Consider the following 25,449-nt stretch of genomic DNA (forward strand, 5'->3'; position numbering starts at 1 on the left):
TCCAGATGCCTCTGAATATCAGTTGTTGCACTTATATTCTATTTATGGGCTTTACAGAATAGAAATAGAATAACAGAGTTGGAAGAGACCTTGGAGGTCTTTTAGTCCAACCCCCTGCTTAGGTAGGAAACATTACACCATTTCAGACAAATGGTTATCCAATATCTTCTTAAAAACTTCCAGTGTTGGAGCATTCACAACTCCAGGCAAGTTGTTCCATTGATTAATTGTTCTAATTGTCAGGAAATATTTCCTTAGTTCTAAGTTGCTTCTCTCTTTGATTAGTTTCCATCCATTGCTTCTTGTCCTGCCCTCAGGTGCTTTGGAGAATAGCTTGACTCCCTCTTCTTTGTGGCAGCCCCTGAATAATTTGCCCTGTATGTCTACTGTGGAAACAAACTGCTGGATTGAATATGTATTTTGCTTTCACAAAACTCTACTTTTGTTCTTCAAGAGTGATCTCCTATAAAATCCAAGATTATCTTTCTTTTGAGTACAGTGTCATAAAGTAAAGTTGCCTTGCAACTGAATATTTTGCATTTTGTTTTCAGACTTGTTGGAAAAATCAAGAGTGATTTTCCAGCAGCCAGGAGAGAGGAGTTACCACATTTACTACCAAATCCTTTCTGGAAAGAAGCCAGAACTACAAGGTAATCAGCATTAAAATGGTATGTAAAGGAATTTGTTAGTAGCCAGCCTGGAAGACACATAAACCAGAACAGCCGCAGAGCTATGTTCAGCAGTCTGATAGGCTGCTGTATATCAACAGTTGCTATTGGTATCAATAAATCTGCATCTACAACAAAGCTATAAGTTCATACTTTTCTTCTTGTGAGCACATTCACGTCTATATCCATCTTTTGAGTCATTGTTGGCTCAAAGACTTCTAATAGGCTTCATAGCTAAACAGCAATTTTCAGCTCGGAACTTTCCCAATGACAATGCATGCTTATAATATTTCAGAAATTCACTGAAACTCTGCTTATAATAAATCCATAGAAAGCTGGTCTAACAAACATTTAACCAATAAAATGAATATGTTCAATTATTCATCTCAATTATATAATAATTAAACAATTTTCGGAGCACTGCTCAGGTTTGTCAGTTTAGCGTAGACAGTACTGTCAAATATCACTTAAAATTAGACGTTTATGATGACAGTAGACATTAAATAGAGAAGTTTTGAAAGTTGATGGTCTTATTTTTGCAGGCAGACTACATTTAAGTTGAATCCACTGCATGATCCTACTTCTTTTTTCCTTAGATTTATAAATAGATTAAATGAATTCCTATAATATATCCCAAATTATAAATGTTAATCTCTAAATTATTCCATTCCAGATATGCTTTTGGTGTCTTCCAACCCTTATGACTATCACTTCTGTTCACAAGGAGTAACAACTGTGGACAACCTGGATGATGGAGAAGAGCTCATGCTTACAGATGTAAGTATTTTTTCAGCAATAAAGCAAAACCGTGGAGTTCTCTTTATAAAGTGCCTCAGTGCTATTTACACTAGCCACGTAAAACAGAATAAATACTTTTTATTTCAGTAAAAAGTGAATATTGTCATTGCTTCATATCAATAAAAAAATAATCTTTTCTAAATTCTCTTGTATATTTTCATATATCACTGCTTTCATAGTAGTTAGTCATCCTTAATGGAATAATTTAAGACTAAAGGCAGATCATCTGAATCATATCTCTACCAAAAGAAATTTATATTACATATATTTATATTACAAAATGACTTGGAAAAAAATAAGGTCTGCAGCTTATATGCAGTTTATGTAACTGATAACAGAAAACAGAAAAAAACAGAATAACAGAGTTGAAAGGGACCATGGAGGTCTTCTAGTCCAACCCCCTGCTTAGGTAGGAAACCCTACACCATTTCTGACAAATGGTTATCCAATATCTTCTTTAAAACTTCCAGTGTTAGAGCATTTACAACTTCTGCAGGCAAGTTGTTCCACTGATTAATTGTTTTAACTGTCAAGAAATTTCTCCTTTGTTCTAGGTTGCTTCTCTCCTTGATTAGTTTTCACCCATTGCTTCTTGTCCTGCCCTCAGGTGCTTTGGAGAATAGCTTGACTCCCTCTTCTTTGTGGCAGCCCCTGAGATATTGGAACACTGCTATCATGTCACCCCTAGTCCTTCTTTTCATTAAACTACATATACCCAGTTCCTGTGATTGTTCTTCATATGTTTTAGCCTTCAGTCCCCTAATCATCTTTGTTGCTCTTCTCTGCACTCTTTCTAGAGTCTCCACATCTTTTTTACATCGTGGCAACCAAAACTGAAGGCTGTATTCCAAGTTTGGCTTTACCAAGGCATTATAAAGTGGTATTAACACTTCATGCGATCTTGATTCTATCCCTCTGTTTATGCAGCCTAGAACTGTTTTGGCTTTTTTGGCAGCTGCTGCATGCTGCTAGCTCATATCTCTAGGTATTCACTGATTTGTTGCTTGATTATCTTTTCCAGAATCTTCCCTGGTGTTGAGGTCAGGCTGATAGGTCTGTAGTTTCCTGGATCTATTTTCCCCCCTTTTTTGAAGCTGGGAACTACATCAGCTCTTTCCCAATCCTCTGGCAGTTCCCCGGTGCTCCAGGATCTTTGAAAGATATAGTTCAGTGATTCTGAGATCTCATCTGCAAGTTCCTTTGAAGTTGCTACTTGTTTGACCAATCTGACACATAGTCAAGGTCTTTTTGAAGGATAATGTTGAATTTTTGAATAATGTTGAATTCCAATATTGCATGATCACTCGCCCCCAAGGTTCCCTAGCTTCAACACCTTCTATCATTTCATCTCTGTTAGCGATAATATTCCTTCAGTCTCTGCAATCATAGGGGAAGAGGAATATGGAGTGATGGAAGAGGAGGTTTACAAATGCCAGTGACTTGAATGAAACAGACTGATTACACAATAAGAAATATATATTGAAATAGGATTGTTTCCAGAAAAGTCTTTGTTAAAACTAGTTGGCATCATTCATCAAATTCCCAAGGAATCCAAACAACATTACTGATAAAAAATGGAATACACCCAATATAATACATTTTAAATGGATGTTTTTAAAATTATAAATAATGTGCATTTAATTGTAGTAAAGTGAGCTTAAGCACTTCAGACATTTTGTTGGTGTCCTAGTAAATACCTAGTGAATTCATCTTCATTTTTTGCTTCTTAACAGAATGATTTTTTTAAAAATCTATCTTATCTGGTTCCTTTTTATAGCATGCTATGGACATCCTAGGGTTCAGCAATGAAGAGAAGTATGGCTGCTATAAAATAGTAGGTTCCATCATGCACTTTGGCAACATGAAATTCAAGCAGAAGCAACGGGAGGAACAGGCAGAGGCTGAAGGCACTGAAAGTAAGCATTTGCGCTGCTGCTTACTAGTGGCTAATTCCAGAGCAGTAACTAATTACTTAGCCCCTAATTACTAGTGGCTAATTCCAGAGCAGTAACCAGTAGTCTGCTGCATTACAAGCAATCATATACGCAGTGGTGGGTTGCTCCTGGTTCGGTCCGGTTTTTGCGAACTGGTATTAAAAGTGGCGGTAGGCTCGCCCACTCGCCTGGATGTCATCATGGATGATCTGTGCATATGCATGCGCAGAAGCATATGTGTGTGCGTGAACAAAGGGAGAGCGCAAACACGCTCCCATTGCAAACTGGTAGTAAAGGTAAGTAGAACCCACCCCTGCATATACGTGATGTTTAAAGTTCAGGCTTATGGAAGCTTACAGACAAACATTGATGTATGTTTATTTTATCTATTTCATTTAACACTTTTCAGCAGGATAGGGGCTAGAAAGGATAGAAAATAGCATTCTAATAAATATGTGCTTTGTACTAGGTATGTTCCCCACAACACACATTTTATCAAAAGACAGTCCTTATCTGTCCACTTTCTCATTTTGTTAGAGTGCCCACCAGGTTGTTCCATAATTCCAAATAAGTGGAAGACCTCTCTATCTCAATCATTTGGAGATCAAAATAATTGCCATCCGAGGCAGAAGAAAAACAAGTAAAATAATGTATGATAAAATGGGCTAAAATTTGGTTATAATATACAAATGGACCAATGGGAAAATATGTGATTGAAAGGACTAACATTTGCTTTTTGTCCGAGCACAGTGGATTTTTATAACATGGTGTATCATTGGCATTTGTTACTACAGCTTTGTCTAAGTGCATAAAGGCGCTTTGAATCTTTGCTAGAAATGTGAACAACATTAAGGGATATTTTAACATGCTTGGACATGTTACTTTTTGCATGAAGTTAAAAAAATGCATTTATCGTTTGTGATTTTGATGATTGGGGAAAAAACTAGATAATTAAAAAAATGCTTTTTTTGCAATCATAGACTAAGAGAGAATTTTGTAATTCAATTTATATTTGTTACAAAGAAAATCGGAGGCTTCTTTATTTCTTTTTATTCTTTTTTCTGCACTTTTGTTTTTCTCCTTCTTCCTCCCCTTCTTTATTGCTTTTATTCTTTATTATGGTAGTTTGTGTTGCTTTTTATGTTATTGTAAGACTTATAATAATTTATAAATAAATATAAAACAATTATCATCTGAAAAATAGGTGGCAGCCAGTTTTCCAAGGTGCCATTCCTTCTCCTCCCCTTCACCATGCTGTGATGTTTCACAGAGTATCACATGGTTAGCAAAATAAACAGATGACCACCAAGGTATAGGAGATTCAGTGGGAAGCACTTCACTATTAATTCTGGACCAAAAAGACTAATTGTCACTTACTTTTAAATAGCTAGAGAATAATTCTCATTTGAAAAGTTTAAATTTTGGAAACTCTTGTTTCTTTTTAATTTTGTTATTTTACAATGTTGGTATTTGCTCTTGTGCTGCAGGTGCTGATAAAGCCTCTTTCCTCATGGGGATCAGCTCAGCTGACCTCATCAAGGGGTTGCTTCATCCAAGAGTGAAAGTTGGAAATGAATATGTCACCAAAGGTCAGACCGTAGATCAGGTAAGCATTTGGGAATTGTACAACTTGGCCATGTGACTCCCATATACTTATATGATCTTTTAGTTGTGGGTCTAAAACAAAACTTTTCTGCAATTGTAAGAACAAAATAAATAATTATCTTGCTAGCTATCTCAAAGCATATGTTTTTAGGATTTGTTGAGCAGAGATTTATTTGTAAAGCAAAGTATGTTAGTATGAACGAAAGGCCTGCTCCAAAGTGTGAGGCAACGATGTCATCTGTAAGGCACAAGGCATGCTTTGGAGTCCCAGGAGAAGCCTTGTTTGTGAAGGCAACGTCTATAGGCGACCTGAAAAATCCTTGATGCCAAGTCTTCCAAACGTTACAGCTATCTCAACCCTTGGAGGAGAGATGCTTCACTCATGTTAAAATGCTTTGTGAAGTTTCTCTTGAATACTTTTCATAGCTCTATTATAAACAAAGCTATGTATTAGATATGAAGTTTAGAGGTAAAACAGTGGTTCTGATGAAATTTTACTATGTTGCAATCACAGGTGGTGTATGCAGTAGGAGCTTTGGCCAAAGCTACTTACGATCGTATGTTCAAGTGGCTAGTTATGCGTATCAACAAAACCTTGGACACCAAACTAGCCAGGCAATTTTTCATTGGAGTTCTGGATATTGCTGGCTTTGAAATCTTTGAGGTAGGTTTGGAAACTGGCCAAGGCTTAACATCTTCATATGAAAGCGATTTTATATGATTCTGTATTGGAAAAAGCAACAACTGAATATTGTTAACAATGAAATATACAGACCAGCATTGTTTACTTGATTTTTTTCCCTGTGAAGCCTATGGCTGGCAAGTTGCAAGATCTGAGGTGAAAATCCATTTGCACTTGAATTCTAGAGCACTTCCACAGATGGTTTGTGTTGTATAGCACAATAAGATTTTATGCTGTTGTTTCTGTTCATCAACTGCATCTGTAAATTTCTGGTTGCGCTGTAGTACTTTAAACAGTTTCTCCTTTGTCGTACAAAAGAGAGACTCTGGCTGATCTGGTTTTCTTTTGGCAGAGACTTTCCTTTCACTCTGACTCCTGGAATGGAGGATGAGAAAACGTAGCTTCTTCTCAAGAGCCTAATTTTAGAGCTCATTAAAAGACAACATGTGGTACTGCATGCTGTCTTTTTTTTTAGCCCTCCTACAGCTACTACAGCTACAGTGGCTCAGGGGCTAGGATGTTGAGCTTGTCGATCAAAAGATCGGCAGCTCGGCGGTTCAAATCCCTAGTGCTGCCGTGTAACGGGGTGAGCTCCCATTATTTGTCCCAGGTTCTGCCAACCTAGAAGTTTCGAAAGCATGTAAAAAATGCAAGTAGAAAAAATAGGGACCACCTTGGTGGGAAGGTAACAGTGTTCCGTGCACCTTTGGCGTTGAGTCATGCAGGCCACATGACCATGGAGACGTCTTCGGACAATGCTGGCTCTTCGGCTTTCAAACGGAGATGAACACCGCCCCCTAGAGTCGGCAACGACTAGCACGTATGTGCGAGGGGAACCTTTACCTTTACCTTTACAGCTACTACTGCAGGTGTTTCAAAAATCAATACACAGATGCTGGCAGCATGAAATATAAACGTTAACAGGTAACAAATAACCAATTAAACATTTTGTTTATTTATTTTTTAATTGACTTGAGGTATTGCAGACTCGTGGCAGCAGCAATGTCAGTGGGATGTGTGCATTTCAAAACAGGCAACATGGTGAACAATCTAAGCCCGTGATGACGAATCTATGGCATGAATGCCAGAGGTGGCACGCAGCACCCTTTCTGTGGGCACGCGAGCTGCCACCCCAGTTCAGCTCTGCTGCGCATACGTGCACACCTCCTGCTGGCCAGCGGGGTTTTTGGATCTCTGCTGCACATGCACGGGGTGTGGGGCATGTGCAGGGGAACCATGTGTGCATGCGAGGGGGTGGGAGCTGGGGGCTGCGTGCGCATGACCAGGGGTGGGTGGGGCATGTGCAAGGGTGCATGTGAATGTGCAGGAAGGCATGGGCATGCAGGGGGGGTGCATGTATGGGGCCGTGTGCACATTGCATTTTGGAGGTTTGGCTGCCCTTTGGGCACTCGGTCCAGAAAAAGTTAGTCATCACTGATCTAAGCATTGTCCCTTGGTATACGTGTATATACAAAAGGGCAAGGCTTGGATCATTACACTATATTCACCACCTTGCCTGATTTTGATCCTGTCTTGTGGATTTTACTGAATGACAGTGAAGATATGAAAGGTGATCTTCAGATTTCTTTGGGGAAACTAGGGAATGGAAATGGGAACCATGTGGAAGTGATATTAGAATTGGATCTTGTGTTGGTTGATTCATATGACTATTTTTTTAATATGGTAAAATATTGTAATACTGATTTTAATCTTTAAATATAGTTAAATTAATTTACAGTGAAGAAAATGCAACACAGGTCCTGACTATAGGCTTGCAAACTACTGTTCAATAGTTCATTTAATTAATTACTTTCACAAAGAGCTACTGAAAGCCATGTATAAAGATCAACAGCACTATAACAAGTGTGGTGTAGATAAAACCTAATATCCTGAAAATATTTTTAAAGAATCACTGAAATTTCAGGAGATTTCACTCAAGATGCCAAAATATTGGGAGATCTCAGCAAAGACAGCATATAACAAGATGGGCAATCTTTCAAGAAATACTGTGTTGTTACTGGAAACAAGTCAGGGCAGCAACAATGCAAGGAGCTATGTGAAGTATAAGCAATTTTAAAAATATTTTTTAAGAATGTAGGATAGTATTGGTTGGTTTTTCTTTTGTGTTTGAATTTGTGAAAAGTTCATTTTAGGACATATACTATAGTTTTATTGTCTTAAACATAGAATTTCAAAAATTGTGCCATAAAATTTGACAGCCCAACTATTAAAACTGTGTGCTGCTTACAAAAATATTAAATATTTCTTTGACAAAGTTTATAATTACATTTTTTTGTTCTTGCCATTCTGTTATATATATGCCTGAAGTTGTATAGTTACAAATTAGAAAGTTGCTATATACAAAAAGGACAAAATGCTTTGATGCTTTTCTGAAGGTGCTAATAATGATTATATCTTAGGTAGACGGTAGAGTCTCAAGTTCTTTTTGTTTCATTTCTTGCCTGCAGTATAACAGCTTTGAACAGTTATGCATCAACTTCACCAATGAGAAATTGCAACAATTTTTCAACCATCACATGTTTGTTTTGGAACAAGAAGAATACAAGAAAGAAGGAATTGAATGGGTCTTTATTGACTTTGGCTTGGACTTGCAGGCTTGCATTGATCTGATTGAAAAGGTAAAGTTGAGAGATACAATAGCGAGAGCTTTATGAATGTTGTATTAAAAAATAAATCAGCTATGTAAAGGAGTATATGACTACACTTTGTTCTGCTATTCTCTTACTTCTGAAATTTTTTCTATATGAACAACAGTGAATTTATCTGGCTAAGCTTTTTTAAAATAGGGCAGAATAATTCACTTTTACTGCCATCCCTCTTCCTCACTGTCTTTTTTAAAAAATTCTTAACTATATTCTAATTTAACTTATTCCAATCACTCTACTGATCATCTCTTCTTTGTTGTTTTGCTGAAAAAGAATTTTTTGTACTGTGCACCTACAGAGCTATTTTTAGGCATTTAATTCCCATTGGTGAAGTCCTTATTTACATTTTTAAAAAATTCTCCGGGTTCTCCTTTATTTCTAGATCTATCTACAAAGAAGAATAAAGCATATAATTTTACAATATCTTTTGAATGAGAAAATAAATAAATGTCCGACAAAACCAAATATTACATATTCAGACAGGAAAATTAAAACACTTTTAAAAGTAGAATTGAGGCAAAGAAATAACAAATAAACAAAAGAAAGCAAATACAGATACTTACAAATGAAAAGAATAATTTCAAAATCAGTTTCTTACCGTATGACAAAATAGTCTTATGAAAGTTATTTTTATTGATCCAAATCACCTTAAATATAGCTCAAAACTATTGTGATCTTGCCACACAAAGCTGTTTTCATACGAGTAGAATAGTTCTACTTGTCAAAATATACACAAATCTGCCATTGTTCTGAAAACTCTAACTTCATACGATCCCTAATTCAGAATAGGCAAAATTAATTATTAATAATTAATAATGTGCGAATTACTAACTATCTGTACTATGAGTGGTCCACCATTTTTTTGGATTAAATAAATATAAGACCAATTAAGATTGCTACTAAAATGTTGATGAATATCCTTTTCTTATAGCCACTTGGTATTCTTTCTATTCTGGAGGAAGAATGTATGTTTCCGAAAGCTTCTGATATGACATTCAAGGCCAAGCTGTATGACAATCACATTGGGAAATCACCCAACTTCCAGAAGCCTCGGCCAGATAAGAGGCGCAAATATGAGGCCCACTTTGAGCTGGTGCATTATGCAGGAGTGGTATGTAATAGTTCCCAACTTCCCACCTTATAAACTTTAAATTAATGTTTTATTGTTCTGATTGTGTTGTTTTTGGCTGTTTATCAACAGGTGCCTTATAATATAATTGGCTGGCTAGATAAAAATAAGGATCCCTTGAATGAGACAGTGGTAGGTGTCTTCCAGAAATCCCAAAATAAGCTATTGAATAGCTTATATGAAAGCTACGTCAGCTCTTCTGCATGTGAGTTGTATTGCCATTCCTGCTTATTTTATATGGTATTGCATATAGTATATGTATGAACATAGGAACAGTTATGCTACATCAGTGAAAGGTCTATTTTCAATTTCCAAAACTCAGGACTTTCCAGGAAACAATATATTTTCTCTATATTTCCCTCACAATTTTCTCTATTACATCTAAAATTTGATTTGATTGGCTCCTAAAAGACCACACACATCACTGAAAACACTGTTGCAGATAAGCAGTAGAGATCCCTTAAATAGTATTCAAAATCTTTGATTGGCATGATGGGTAGAATTTAATAAATAAAATATACAAACAGATCCATGTTATGGAATTTGATCAACTGAAGTGATCAAGAAAGATAAGGTATATACCACCTCATTGCTCAGATTAGGGTACAAAAGACATGATAAAATAACTTCTATTGTCAAATATTTCAAAGGCAATAGCATAAATAATTGTAAACCCAATAAGATATAGTTGGTAATCTCTCTTGAAAATAATGGAGGTACTTGCCTCTGTGGCGGTTGAGACCCCCAGACTCATAGTCATGGGGGATTTCAACTTGCCATCGGCTGGCTTGCTATCGACTGCAGCTCGGGAGTTCCAGGCTTCCATGACGGCCTTGGACCTGATTCGGGTAAATGATGGCCCCACGCACATGGGGGGAGGCACACTGGACCTGATTTATATCTCTGGACAGTGGTTAAATGATCTGGAATTAGATGATTTAGTAACAGAACCGATGTCATGGTCCGATCATTTTCTCCTTCGACTAGACTTCCGAACCGCCATCCACCATCGCAGGGAGACGGAACCTATACGGTGGTTCCGTCCCAGGCGCCTGATGGACCCTGAGAGGTTCCTGACGGAGCTTGGGCCATTCCCTGAGGATCTGGCCCACGGCACGACTGAGGAACTAGTTGCGGCCTGGGAGCGGGCCGCGGCTGGGGCCTTGGACCGTGTCGTGCCTTTGCGACCTCTGACCCGGCGCAGATCTCGTTTGGCCCTTTGGTTCTCCGAGGGCTGAGGGAGATGAAACGCCGGAGAAGACGTCTAGAGAGCACCTGGAGGTCCAGCCGTTCCGAAGCTGATCGGACACTAGTTAGGTCCTATTCTAGGACCTACCTAGTGGCAATGAGGGAGGCGAGGCGCTCATATGCCTCCACCCTCATTGCGTCGGCAGATAACCGCCCGGCTGCCCTGTTTCGGGTGACCCGCTCCCTCCTTCATCAGGAGGTGCGGGATGACCCGGTGCAGGGACGTGCTGAGGAGTTTAGTGGTTATCTATACGATAAAATCGCTCAGCTCCGGGATGGTCTGGACCGAAATTGGGATGATCCAAGCGAGGGAGAGGAGACACGTCTTGTTGAGTCCATTTGGGATGAGTTTGACCCTGTGGCTCCCGAGGACGTGGACAGGTTGTTGGGGAGGCTTCACGCCACTACATGTTTACTGGACCCGTGTCCTTCCTGGCTGGTACTGGCCACTCAGGAGGTGACACGAGGCTGGCTCCAGGAGATTATCAACGCTTCTTTGTTGGAAGGGGTTTTCCCTGCCGCCTTGAAAGAGGCGGTGGTGAGACCCCTCCTCAAGAAGCCCTCCCTGGACCCAGCTATTTTGGGTAATTATCGTCCAGTCTCCAACCTTCGCTTTGTTGCGAAGGTTGTAGAGAGTGCTGTGGCGCAACAGCTACCCCAATACCTGGATGAAGCCGTCTATCTAGACCCGTTCCAGTCCGGCTTCCGACCCGGGTACAGCACGGAGACAGCTTTGGTCGCATTGGTGGATGATCTCTGGAGGGCCAGGGACAGGGGTTATTCCTCTGCCCTGGTCCTATTAGACCTCTCAGCGGCTTTTGATACCATCGACCATGGTATCCTGCTGCACCGGTTGGGGGGATTGGGAGTGGGAGGCACCGTGTATCGGTGGTTCTCCTCCTATCTCTCTGACCGGTCGCAGACGGTGTTGACAGGGGGGCAGAGGTCGACCGCGAGGGACCTCACTTGTGGGGTGCCGCAGGGGTCGATTCTCTCGCCCCTTCTGTTCAACATCTATATGAAGCCGTTGGGGGAGATCATCAGTGGCTTTGGGGTGAGATACCAGCTGTATGCTGATGACACCCAACTGTACTTCTCCACCCCAGGCCACCCCAATGAAGCTGTTGAAGTGCTGTCCCGGTGCGTGGAAGCCGTACGGATCTGGATGGGGAGAAACAGGCTCAAGCTTAATCCCTCCAAGACGGAGTAGCTGTGGATGCCGGCACCCCGATTCGATGGAGGCGAGTTATTGGCCCCAAAGGATAGGGTGCGCAACTTAGGTGTCCTCCTGGACGAACGGCTGTCGTTTGAAGATCATTTGACGGCCGTCTCCAGGGGGGCCTTCCACCAGGTTCGCCTGGTTTGGCAGTTGCGCCCCTTCCTTGATCGGGATGCCTTGTGCACGGTCACTCATGCGCTCGTTACCTCTCGCTTGGATTATTGTAATGCTCTCTACATGGGGCTCCCCTTGAAGTGCACTCGGAGGCTTCAGTTAGTCCAGAATGCAGCTGCGCGGGTGATAGAAGGAGCTCCGCGTAGCTCCCATATAACACCGCTCCTGCGCAGACTGCACTGGCTACCTGTGGCCTTTCGAGTGCACTTTAAGGTGTTGGTTACTACCTTTAAAGCGCTCCATGGCCTAGGGCCTGGGTACTTACGGGACCGCCTGCTGTTACCACATGCCTCCCACCGACCCGTACGCTCTCACAGAGAGGGACTTCTCAGGGTGCCGTCCGCCAAGCAATGTCGGCTGGCGGCCCCCAGGGGAAGGTCCTTCTCTGTGGGGGCTCCCACACTCTGGAACGAACTTCCCCCGGGTTTACGCCAAATACCTGACCTTCGGACATTCCGTCGCGAACTGAAGACACATCTTTTTATTCGCGCGGGGCTGGCTTAAATTGATTTTAACAAATTTTTTAAATTCTTATTAACTAATTTTAAATGGGTTTTTTTAGCTTATTGCATATTTTTACTTATCAGGCCAATTTTAAAATAAGTTTTTTAACTGCATTTTAAATTTGTATATTGTACCGTCTGTTTTATTCTTGCCTGTACACCGCCCTGAGTCCTTCGGGAGAAGGGCGGTATAGAAATCAAATAAATAAAATAAATAAATAAATAAATGTAACTAGACATTGGGATTATAAGCAGAAAGAGAATTTTGCACAAAACTTAAATGGTTCAGGAGTAGTGGTTCAATCAAGCCTGCTGAATTTTTGTCTAGTCTTAAAACATGTAGTCCATCTGCCTGTCAATCTTTTTTCTTATTATAACAAGAGGAATAAACATTCCATATCTCATTTTAAACAATGTACACCTTAAGTATGTTCTGAGAACATATCATTTGTGGATATTATATTTTGGGTTCAATAGCAATAGTACTTAGCATTTTAGACTTATATACAGTGCTTTACAGCCCTCTCTAAGCGGTTTCCAGAGTCAGCACATTGCCTCCAACAATTTGGGTCCTCATTTTACCCATCTCGGAAGGATGGAAGGATGAGTCAACCTTGAGCCTGGTGAGATTTGAACCGCCAAATTGCAGGCAAATTCAAGTGAATCAAGAGTTTGAGAATAAGTTGTAGAAGCAAAGATTTGAGGAAAGGTGTTCCTTTACTCACCAGAATTGCCAAGAGGCTTATAGGCATGAGGCTAGGGGTGAAATGCTCCCAGTTTGGACCGGATCGTCCGACCCAGTAGCAATCTTGGCTGGTGGTTTGGAGAACCGGTAGTAATCGTGGTGTGAGGCTCTGTCCACTGGCCCGGCTATCGGTACTTCCTAGTTTTAATCAGGAAGTAATGTGTTTTGTACCATCTGCACATGCGCAAAAACGCTTTGTGCATGTGCAGAGGGTGTGTGCGCGCATGTGATGCACATGCACGAGCAAAGTGAGCACGTGTGCACGGCCCATGCACTTCCGAACCAGTAAGGAAGGTAAGTAGATTTGACCCCTGCATGAGGCTATATTTAAGGATCCTCATGCTAAAGTTATAGATTATCCTATAGATCAGGGGTGTCAAACTCGAGTTCATTGAGGGCTGCATCAGGGTTGTGTTTCACCTCGGGGGGGTGTGTGGTTAGGGTGGGCGTGACCAGCTTGATGTCACTTGTGTGATCAAATGTCATTTTTGCTAGATGTTTGTTTTGTTAGCACTTTGTGGGCAAAATCGGAGCTTAGAAGGGGTGCGCATGGCCCTCCTGGGCTCCATTTTTGGCTGTGACAGCCTCCTGCAGCCCTCTGCCAGTGAAAACTGGCCCTCCTGAGCTCCATTTTCACTGGCAGAGGCACCGTGGGGTGGTCTTTTGCTGTTTCCAGATCTAAGCATCCCCACGGGCCGTCTGTGCCCACAGGCCTTGAGTTTGACACCCCTGCTATAGATCGTTTAAAATATTTCATTACATAATTATGTAAATTGATTCATTCCTTTAGGTCTTCATTTTATTTGTATTCTAATGTACCTAGCAGATTTGAAAACAATATTTATTCTTGGCACTCTCTCATAAAGAAACCAGCTAGGCTGAATGATTAGGTAGACGTAAAATATTAATTGTTTAGAAACTCAGGCACTAGAGTTAATCTCCTAGCTGTTAAAAACTAAATGAGTACCCAAACTAAATTAATCTCACTAAAGTAATATACTGAACTTTTATTTGCTAGATGAGGTCCACAAGCCAGGTGTCAAAGAAAAGCGTAAGAAGGCAGCTTCATTCCAAACCGTGTCTTCATTGCACAAGGTAAGCATTTGATTCTTTGGAACAAAAATCATTGGTTAAACTCTACAGAATTGTACTTGATTCAGTTAATAGATATGTTGGACAGTTCTTCCAGGTAACATTCTAAAAGTCCCCAATTATAAATTTGAATCCCAGGCAGACACCTTAAAGCTTGGTTCTTCTCCCCAAATGGTCCAGTATTCTCCTTTCTTGACAAAAAGGATATGAGGGAATTCACACCAGTGATTGTCCCTGTGTTATAAATTCTTGGTGAACATCTTCATTTTACATTCAAATTGAATTGGAAGAATACTTGAAAGAAAACTAATTCCCTCTATGATAGGGAAATGCTTATTTCTGCTCCAGTGGTGTCTTTGTTCTACATGGTACCTGGCTGCTTTTCCGTTGCTGAGGGAGAGACAGTTAAGACTTGCAGTGATGTTTAGATAATTTATTACATAAACATCACTTTAAGTCTGTGCTATTTCTCTCCTCACTGTTGACTGCAAGAAGGAAAACCTTTGGGAAGAAGGAAACAAATGTGAATTTTGCAGTGCTTGGAGCAACTACTCCTCCCCCCCACCAACTTTTCTGCCTTGGGAGAGAATTAGCTAGACCTAATTCTAATTAAGCCAATGAATTGCATTCGTCTCTGTGAAGTCCATTTGACTGAGAGCCAGGGTTTCAGAATTTAGAAGAGAAAGTTCTTGAGATCATGGGCAGGGGTGAAATGCTCCTGGTTCGGACCGGATCAGTTGATCCGGTAGTGATGGTGGCGGGTGGTTCGGAGAACTGGTAGCAAAAATCCCTGCCCCCCCCCCGCATGCCCAGCTGAGCCACGCGATTGTCAGAGCCTTTTTTTTTTACTTTTAAAAGCATTTTTTCTACAATATCTTCGGCCGAAGAGCTTGTAAAAAAATGCTTTTAAAAGTAAAAAAAAAAAATTGCGCGCCATAGCTGATCACCCCCCCCACGCACACTGTTCTACTTACCGCATGCCTCCTTTTGGCATGCACTGTGCGCATGCACCTCACATTTGGTGCGTGGTGCGTGCATGCGCAGCCAGCAAACTGGTAATAAACCGGTTCAGATTTCACCACTGATCATGGGGTTTAAAACATAAATACTAAAACAATAGAATCATGCTGATAACACATTACTGTTCTTTACTATCTAACTCCAAGGATATTCTTGAATGTTGTCTATATTCAATAAAGAGCTGGATAAGAAAGAATGAGATAAATTTAAGTGAGAAACTGGACTCAGAGACTGAGATTCAGCTGTTTGGGGTGAATCGTGTCCAGTTCTCAGAAACTGCCTGGACAAGTCCCAGCAGGTGTTTGTTTGTTTTCTACAAGGTTTTTCAAAAGTGGTTTGCCTCTTTCCTGGGACTGAGAGAAAGTAATTAAGCCAAGGCCACCCAGATGGCTTTGTGCCTAAGGCAGGAGTAGAACTCACACTCTCCTGGTTTCTAGCCTTATGCCTTTACCACTACAGCAATTTGACTCTCAGCTCCACATTATGGGGATGGCTTTGTCATTTTCAACTGTCCCTGGATTTGTAAGTGGTGACCAAATAAAAAAGAAAACAGTTAGCACAATTACAACTAATGCATTAACAGCAACTTTTTCTGAGCACTCAGATTTGGCAATAGTTATTCATATTTTTGTATCGTATTATGTTAACTAATCCAATATGACCTATATGTGACTAAATATCTGGAAACACCAGTTGGTGCAGAATATAACTGTGCAAAGTACATGCATCACCCGATGCCTTGTGCTATCCTGAAAAATTTGTAGAAGTTCTTTTTTACTTTAAGAAATTAAGGTTTCAAACACCTTAAGACCTAAGTATCTGAAAGTCCTCATATCCCATTATGAGTCTGCACAGATGCCCCTGCTGTCAAAAGCTCACAAATGTATGATGTGGAAGAGTTTTTTCCTGCATTACTTCCAGCTCTTGGGTGCTCATTCTTGGAATCTGTATTTGGCCCCCACTTTTTTTATGTAGACAAGTTATTAAGATATATTTCTTTCTCTAGTTTTTTAATCACTTATCCTCCAGTGATTGATTTTATTTTAAGTTTATGTTATATTTTTGGAATAAATATTGTTTCCATTTTAATTATTATTAATTGTCTTGTTGGAACTGAATAGTAGTATGTATGTATGTATGTGTACTCTCATACATATGTATATATATATGTATGTATGTATGAATAGGGGACATGGTGGCTCAGAGGCTAGGACATTGAGCTTGTCAATTGAAAGACCAGCAGCTCAGCGGTTCAAATTCCTAGTGCTGCTGTGTAACGGGGTGAGCTCCCGTTACTTGTCCCAGCTTCTGCCAACCTAGCAGTTTTGAAAGCACGTAAAAATAGGGACCACCTTGGTGGGAAGTTAACAGCATTCCGTGCGCCTTTGGCGTTGAGTCATGCTGGCCACATGACCACGGAGACGTCTTCGGATAACGCTGGCTCTTCGGCTTTGAAATGGAGATGAGCACCGCCCCCTAGAGTCGGCAACGACTAGCATATATGTGCGAGGGGAACTTTTACCTTTAACTTATGTATGTATGATGTATGTATATGTGTGTGTCTCTCTCTCTCTCTGTGTACATATATACAGTGTGTGTGTATATATATATATACACATGTAGGTCTTTGGTTATTTGGGTTTTCTCCTGCGTAAAATTGGAAGTGTCTTGGAGACGTTTCGACGAAGTCTCCTTCATCATCTTCAGGCTGGTATTTACAGCTTCGTGCTTCTAGGAGCACGAAGCTGTAAACACCAGTTTGAAGATGACAAACGAGACCCTGTCGAAACGTCGCCAAGACACCTCCAACTCCACGTGGGAGAAAACCCAAACCTGCAGCACCACATACATCAGACAAACGAACAGAAGAATAAATGCATGCATTGAAGAACATAAGAACTCAGTCAGAAAAGAGAACCAACTTCTTCCCTGGTCCAACACCTTAAAGCCACAGGACATAAAATTGACTTTAAAAATACCAGAACTATCGCCAAAACTGAACACTTTAACAACAGAATAATAAGAGAAGCCATCGAGAGAGAAAAACCAAAGACCTACATACAAACACCCGCAAAAACCTCAGAAAACAAATGTATATGTATATGTATATATATTGTTTCCCCGAAAATAATACCCTGTCTTATATTTTTTTGAACCCCGAAATAAGGGCTTGGCCTTATTTTTTGGGGAGGTCTTATTATTTCGGGGTGTGTGGAGCAAGATGGGGCCCCTCTTGCCATCTTACCTGATTTCCAGCTCTGCATTTAAATATTTTCGGGGAAGGCTTATTTTCGGGGAGGAGGCTTATTTTAGTGCATGCGCTCAAAAGCCTGATTGGGTTTATTATCAGGGGATGTCTTATTTTCCGGGAAACAGGGTATATATATATATATGATGTATGTATATGTGTGTGTGTGTACTTTCTAAACATCTCTCTTTTACAAAATGCGTAGGATAATATGTATTATACATGTATGTATATCAGGGGTGAAATCCAGCAGGTTCTAACGGGTTCTGGAGAACTAGTAGCGGAAATTTTGAGTAGTTTGGAGAACTGGCAAATATCACCTCTGGCTGGCCCCAAAGTGGGGTAGAAATCGAGATTTTGCAATATCTTTTCCCTGCCGCGCCCACTAAGCCACACCCACAGAACCTGTAGGGAAAAATTTTGAATTTCACCCCTGATGTATATGTGTGTATCTGTATCTGTATATATGTCATGTTACTCATCTTGTAAAAGAGAGATGTTTAGAAAGTACAGATGCCATATGTTATCTGGAACTAATTACAGGAAAGTAGAAATTTCTAGTTTAGATAGCCAAATAGAGATAAGTTTGCTCTGGAGACATAATTGTCTGAACATTTATGTAGCTCTGTGAACTTGGCAGGAGCATTGCATAATAAAATTTTCATCAGGTTGAATCTGCAGTGCCACCTTTGTCACATATAAAATGAGGGGGATAAGTAAGTTATTTTCCAAGACATCTGTAGATAGCATCCGTAATAATCCAGATATGATCATAATAATCATGCTATGTCTACGTGCCTTTTTGTGTGTATGTCCATTCTGGGACAATACAAACAAAAAAGAATCCAAATTCTTCTCATAATTACCAATTATCTTTGTGCCCATCAATGCCCACAGAAAACTGCAATGAAATCCAAATGACAATATTATAATAAATGACAATTATTATACTGCCATTGTGTTTAAAGCTTTTCTCTGGATGTGAAGTTTAGAAGGAAGAACCTTTTTTGTCCTTTTTTCCTGACCAAACACCTGGCTTATTTCTAACAGAGGACACAGAGAGAAAGGGCTCAGGGAAGATTATAATATTGGGCCAGCTTTGCATTGAGGAAAATACGGCTGGTTCATGGCAGGTTCATGGCAGAAGTAATGTTTATTAAATTTTGACTTAAAAACGGAATGAGAGCAAATGAAGCTATTTAAATTTATATGTCTGCCTTACAGGAAAACCTGAACAAACTGATGACCAATTTGCGTGCTACCCAGCCCCATTTTGTCCGCTGCATTATCCCAAATGAAACAAAGACTCCAGGTACAGAATGTCAAAAAGATTACATAAAATAGATGTGATGAAATGCCCGGGGGAAGGTCCATATAGAAGACACTGTAATTTTTTTTAGCACTGACTTCTTTGTTGCACATAAGACAAAAAGTGGCATTAAGTTTTTTAAAAATATTGAGTGAGGCTGGCATCTTAACCATTTTGAAACTTATACCGGTATCTAGATAACTGTGCTTTCAGTCAGGGTGAAAAGGAATTTATTTCTTTTTTCACGTTTTAAATCTCCCATTTCCTTGTTTTTGGTAACTATGACTGTTTAATTGGACAGTATTTCATGTATTTTCCCTCCATTTTAGGACCTTATTTAGGATTAAGTTCTTTAGTTTGGAGAAGAGGTTGTTATTGCTGAAGACACCTTCTCTCTCTCTTTTTTTCCTGTGCAGGAGCCATGGACCCTTTCCTGGTGATGCATCAACTGCGGTGTAATGGCGTCCTTGAGGGCATTCGCATCTGTAGGAAAGGGTTTCCAAATAGGATCCTCTATGCTGACTTCAAGCAGCGGTAACCAGTCCTCTTCTTTCCTATGTAAAGATACTAGCATTTTCCCCCTGCTAGGAACATTAAGTAGGTGGTAAAGTTGTGGAATCTAGCCATTGGAAGAAAGCGTGGATTTCTGAAAGTATCCTCCTATTTATTTATTTATAAAATTTATTGGCTGCTCATCTTACTGTAGAGTAACTCTAGGTGGTTTGCAGTTACATATACAGTTAAAATATAAAAAGTTAAAATGAGACATTAAAACCAAGGACACCAAGGGAAAGCAGGGATGGAGTTGGGGGGAGGTGGGATTTTTTATTACTCAACCAACCACCTCCATTGCGCTGTTCTCCCACTGGGCCCCAAGCCGACTGGCAGAGCCACGTTTTTAGGCCATTACAGAAAGATAGGAGGGTTGGGACCAACCTCACATTGGGGGCCAAGATGTTCCAGCGGGCAGGAGCAACAACAGAGAAGGCTCTCCTCCTGAACCCCTCCAGCCAGAATAATCGGACTGACAGGACCCATAGCATGCCTCATCTGCTGGCATAAGTGGTACGAGCCAATCCCATTGGGTAAGACTCCACATAATAAATAAATATTACACATTTATTTCTCTTTTATTCTTGTTTTACTGACAGAATCCCGGAATAAATAGGGTCTAACTGTTAACAACAAAACTGCATTTCCCAGAATTCTGTGAAAAGAAGAAACAGTAGATAGTCAAATTGTCTGAGCATTGTGGTTTGGTTTGGGTAATTAAAGTTACCCAAAATGTCAGATTAGAACTATCATATATATTTTGGGAAATCATGAAAACTCCTTAAATGACAATCTTTTAAAGCTAGTTAGAGTATAGTAAACTTTATATTTAATGCCATTGTGTTTAAAGCTTTTCTCTGGATGTGAAGTTTAGAAGGAAGAACCTTTTTTGTCCTTTTTTCCTGACCAAACACCTGGCTTATTTCTAACAGAGGACACAGAGAGAAAGGGCTCAGGGAAGATTATAATATTGGGCCAGCTTTGCATTGAGGAAAATACGGCTGGTTCATGGCAGGTTCATGGCAGAAGTAATGTTTATTAAATTTTGACTTAAAAACGGAATGAGAGCAAATGAAGCTATTTAAATTTATATGTCTGCCTTACAGGAAAACCTGAACAAACTGATGACCAATTTGCGTGCTACCCAGCCCCATTTTGTCCGCTGCATTATCCCAAATGAAACAAAGACTCCAGGTACAGAATGTCAAAAAGATTACATAAAATAGATGTGATGAAATGCCTGGGGGAAGGTCCATATAGAAGACACTGTAATTTTTTTTAGCACTGACTTCTTTGTTGCACATAAGACAAAAAGTGGCATTAAGTCTTTTAAAAATATTGAGTGAGGCTGGCATCTTAACCATTTTGAAACTTATACCGGTATCTAGATAACTGTGCTTTCAGTCAGGGTGAAAAGGAATTTATTTCTTTTTTCACGTTTTAAATCTCCCATTTCCTTGTTTTTGGTAACTATGACTGTTTAATTGGACAGTATTTCATGTATTTTCCCTCCATTTTATGACCTTATTTAGGATTAAGTTCTTTAGTTTGGAGAAGAGGTTGTTATTGCTGAAGACACCTTCTCTCTCTCTTTTTTTCCTGTGCAGGAGCCATGGACCCTTTCCTGGTGATGCATCAACTGCGGTGTAATGGCGTCCTTGAGGGCATTCGCATCTGTAGGAAAGGGTTTCCAAATAGGATCCTCTATGCTGACTTCAAGCAGCGGTAACCAGTCCTCTTCTTTCCTATGTAAAGATACTAGCATTTTCCCCCTGCTAGGAACATTAAGTAGGTGGTAAAGTTGTGTAATCTAGCCATTGGAAGAAAGCGTGGATTTCTGAAAGTATCCTCCTATTTATTTATTTATAAAATTTATTGGCTCCTCATCTTACTGTAGAGTAACTCTAGGTGGTTTGCAGTTACATATACAGTTAAAATATAAAAAGTTAAAATGAGACATTAAAACCAAGGACACATAGGGAAAGCAGGGACGGAGTTGGGGGGAGGTGGGATTTTTTATTACTCAACCAACCACCTCCGTTGCGCTGTTCTCCCACTGGGCCCCAAGCCGACTGGCAGAGCCATATTTTTAGGCCATTACAGAAAGATAGGAGGGTTGGGACCAACCTCACATTGGGGGCCAAGATGTTCCAGCGGGCAGGAGCAACAACAGAGAAGGCTCTCCTCCTGAACCCCACCAGCCGGAATAATCGGACTGACAGGACCCATAGCATGCCTCATCTGCTGGCATAAGTGGTACGAGCCAATCCCATTGGGTAAGACTTCACATAATAAATAAATACTACACATTTATTTCTCTTTTATTCTTGTTTTACTGACAGAATCCCGGAATAAATAGGGTCTAACTGTTAACAACAAAACTGCATTTCCCAGAATTCTGCCTGTTTTTAAATGTGTTTCATGTGCAAAGTATATAAAAATATGTTGAGCTTTGATTGTATGGTCATGCTGCCATCTTGACTTTTTTGACTTTGGTACAGAGATGCAGACATCTCTTGGTACTTTTTAAAAAGGATGTTAAAAAATATGGAGAAGTTTATATTGTATTAAACAGGCATCTTCAGCTTCATTAACAATAACCTAAACAAATATTTAAAATTATTGACCTATAAAAATCATAGTGACCTAAGGTATGTAGTTGATATGTAGTCATTTAATGTATTATTTAATTCTTCACTGCAATAAAATCATGGTTTTCCAGATCTTTCTTTACCAAGTAAATTGTTTTAGAATCTAAGCAGCTTACATGAAGAAATACTCATGGTTCTAAACTCCTATTCCTTCAACTGTTAATTTTACCTCCTAGTTATCGTATCTTGAACCCAGCTGCAATACCCGATGACAAATTTGTAGATAGCAGGAAGGCCACAGAAAAACTGCTGCTTTCCTTGGACATTGACCACACCCAATATAAGTTTGGACATACCAAGGTATTTGCTGTGCAAGTAGCATTTATGAATGAGTGAGTTGATTTTACCATGAGAAAAAATGCTGAGGATGAACACAATATCTGTGTCTCAACTAAGATTCATTTATTTTTCCTTTTATATAATACAGTTTTCTTTCTTGAGTATTAGCTTCATGCATCTTATATTCAGTATCAGTACCATAAAGAAGAAAGCTGAAATGAAAATATATAAGCAAAAAATAAATTAAAACACCTCATAAGGAAATAAAATATAATATAAAATTCAGAAATATTTTGTTTCTAAATAGGACTATTTTAGAATCTCAAAGTAGCTTATGGTGAATTAAGCCTAGTATATTTTCTAGTTATGATTCATTAATTACTCAAAAATTAATTGCAGTTAGCACAAGGGAATTATTCTTCAGAATTGTTTAAATATATTATTCAAAATCAACATGAAATCAATTCCATCTTTAGTATATTATAAATCTTTCAGGTATTTTTCAAAGCTGGTTTGCTGGGTCTACTGGAAGAGATGCGAGATGAACGGCTGGCTAAGATTATCACCCTCCTGCAGGCGAGGATGCGTGGGCGCCTCATGAGAATTGAATACAAGTTAATCATCACCAGAAGGTATAACAACAAAATTACCTCTGCAGATACGTTTGCTTCATGTTATCCATTGGGATATTATGAATTTTATTGATTGGTGAGACATCTCTGTGAGGGAGGAACCTTTCTCTTTACTGTACCTGTAAATTTCAATAACAATATTTTGCTTTTCAGAAGGAGAAGCAACATTAAAGATCTTTTTCTTTAATCGGCATGTCATTTACAGCACAGTATTTTCAATTTCTTTCTCTATTTCCTCTCAGAATCTTCAGTTTCTTCATAAGTTTAGACAGAGGCATAGATGAACTTCCTCTGATCCAGGGCTGAAATGCTACCGGTTTGCACCGGTTCAGGCAAACCGGTAGCAAAAAAAATGCTACTAGTTAGTATTTCCAACGATCAACTATGTCACGTGATTTATATTTGCTAGAAAGCAGGAAATCCTACTTTCTAGCGAATCTAAATCATGCGGCACAGCTGTTCCACCCCCCCGCTGCTCTACTTACCTTCTTAAGCCTCCTTTTTCAGCGCTGCATGGTAGTCCGTGTTTGGCGTGCACCACATATGCATGAAGACCTCAGAGGATTTCACCACTGCTCTGATCCCATAGCTTTCCGTTTTCAATATGTTTTGTTAATTCCTCACAGAGAGGCACTCTACACCATCCAGTGGAACATCCGTGCTTTTAATGCTGTGAAAAACTGGTCTTGGATGAAACTCTTCTTTAAGATCAAGCCTCTCCTCAAGTCAGCTCAGACTGAGAAGGACATTGCTATCCTCAAAGAGGAATTACAGAAACTGAAGGAAGCTCTGGAGAAGTCAGAAGCTAAACGGAAGGAACTGGAAGAGAAGCAAGTCAGCATAATCCAGGAAAAGAATGACTTGTCTCTGCAGCTTCAAGCAGTGAGTAATTTATGTAGTTAAGCATTCCAAATGAGCTTAGGCATTAAATGCATATTCTATGTGGAAGCTCAGATTGAACCTGACTGTGAACATTTATAGACAGATTTTCCTTTACATACTTAATATATGTTCTAAACTTAAAGCACTTAATAGATGTTCTAAAGCATACTTAATAGATGTTCTAAAGCAGTGGACACCAACCAGTGGTCCGTGGACCACTGGTGGTCCACGAGAAAATTTTGGTGGTCCGCAGAAAAATTATTTGCATTTTTATATTGCACTAAATACTATTTATCTTTTTAAAAAAATCGTATTAGTGGTCCGTGGGATTTAAAATTATGAGTTTAGTGGTCCCTGAGGTCCGAAAGGTTGGTGACTCATGTTCTAAAGCATATTCTAAAGCACACGGTGCGATGTTGCCATCACATGATGTATGGTGATGTTTTTTCCCTTTGTGGAGGTGAGGTGGGCATGGCCTGCATCATGTGATGCATCCACCCCATGGACCACCAGTTTGACACCTCTGTTCTAAAGCTATAAGACCACTTCATATTCAGTGGCAGAAGTAGGAGTATGTGTCTACAAACATTTCTAACTCTGTACCTATGATGAAACTTTCACAAATGAATGGGCCAGATTTTTATTCCATGGGAAAGATGAAGGCACTCAAATGAAGTGAGTGTCCATAAATGTTCTAAATGTCCATAAATGACAACAACCTATAAAATAACCATGGCTTTTAACATTCATTTTCATACATCTATATACAGTTTTGAGATTTTTCTAACAACTATTAGAGTGGTAAAGTGCTGCTTTGGGTGTTCTTCACAGGAGCAAGATAATTTGGCTGATGCAGAGGACAGGTGTGAACTCTTGATTAAGACCAAAATTCAGCTAGAAGCCAAAGCGAAAGAACTGGTGGAGCGTCTGGAGGATGAAGAGGAAATGAATGCTGAGCTGACTGCTAAAAAACGAAAACTGGAGGATGAATGTGCTGAGCTGAAGAAAGACATTGATGACTTGGAGATCACCCTGGCCAAAGTGGAGAAGGAGAAGCATGCCACAGAAAACAAGGTGAGCAAAACTGGAAAAAATAACAACAAAGGCATAAACAGTCTTGACTGCTCGCATACTGCATAAAAATGTATATTTAGCTGTAGCAGTTGAAACTCTTTACTGCATCTAACTACAGAGATTAATTTACAGCTCAGGTAAATCCCTGAAGAGCACTAAGCTATTTCAATTCTTCATAGGATTCAGAAGCATATTACCAGCAAGAGAAAGTTCTGTTTTCTTCAACCTCAAATAGCAGAAATAATGCATTTTTGGTGTAGATTATGGGGTAGGTTGAGACATAATTGCACACATAGCCAGAAGCAGAAAAAATAATTGCTACCAACCTGCCTTCCATTG

General features: G+C 39.7%; 1 protein-coding gene across 1 annotated transcript in view; it reads left to right on the forward strand.

The window, feature by feature from the left end:
- The window catches only part of MYH7B (myosin heavy chain 7B), a 53,051-nt gene that overhangs the window by 12,033 nt on the left and 15,569 nt on the right, over positions 1-25,449 (forward strand). The window contains exons 8-22 of the mRNA XM_058178704.1: positions 552-650; positions 1,342-1,445; positions 3,244-3,382; positions 4,888-5,006; positions 5,520-5,669; positions 8,156-8,326; positions 9,285-9,464; positions 9,555-9,687; positions 14,390-14,466; positions 18,956-19,043; positions 19,457-19,574; positions 22,420-22,543; positions 23,018-23,154; positions 23,781-24,036; positions 24,868-25,110. Of these exons, the coding sequence (XP_058034687.1) occupies positions 552-650; positions 1,342-1,445; positions 3,244-3,382; positions 4,888-5,006; positions 5,520-5,669; positions 8,156-8,326; positions 9,285-9,464; positions 9,555-9,687; positions 14,390-14,466; positions 18,956-19,043; positions 19,457-19,574; positions 22,420-22,543; positions 23,018-23,154; positions 23,781-24,036; positions 24,868-25,110 (2,138 nt within the window). The remainder of the gene's footprint in view (positions 1-551; positions 651-1,341; positions 1,446-3,243; positions 3,383-4,887; positions 5,007-5,519; positions 5,670-8,155; positions 8,327-9,284; positions 9,465-9,554; positions 9,688-14,389; positions 14,467-18,955; positions 19,044-19,456; positions 19,575-22,419; positions 22,544-23,017; positions 23,155-23,780; positions 24,037-24,867; positions 25,111-25,449) is intronic.

This window comes from Ahaetulla prasina, chromosome 3, assembly GCF_028640845.1.
Source record: "Ahaetulla prasina isolate Xishuangbanna chromosome 3, ASM2864084v1, whole genome shotgun sequence".
Classification (NCBI taxonomy): Eukaryota; Metazoa; Chordata; class Lepidosauria; order Squamata; family Colubridae; genus Ahaetulla; species Ahaetulla prasina.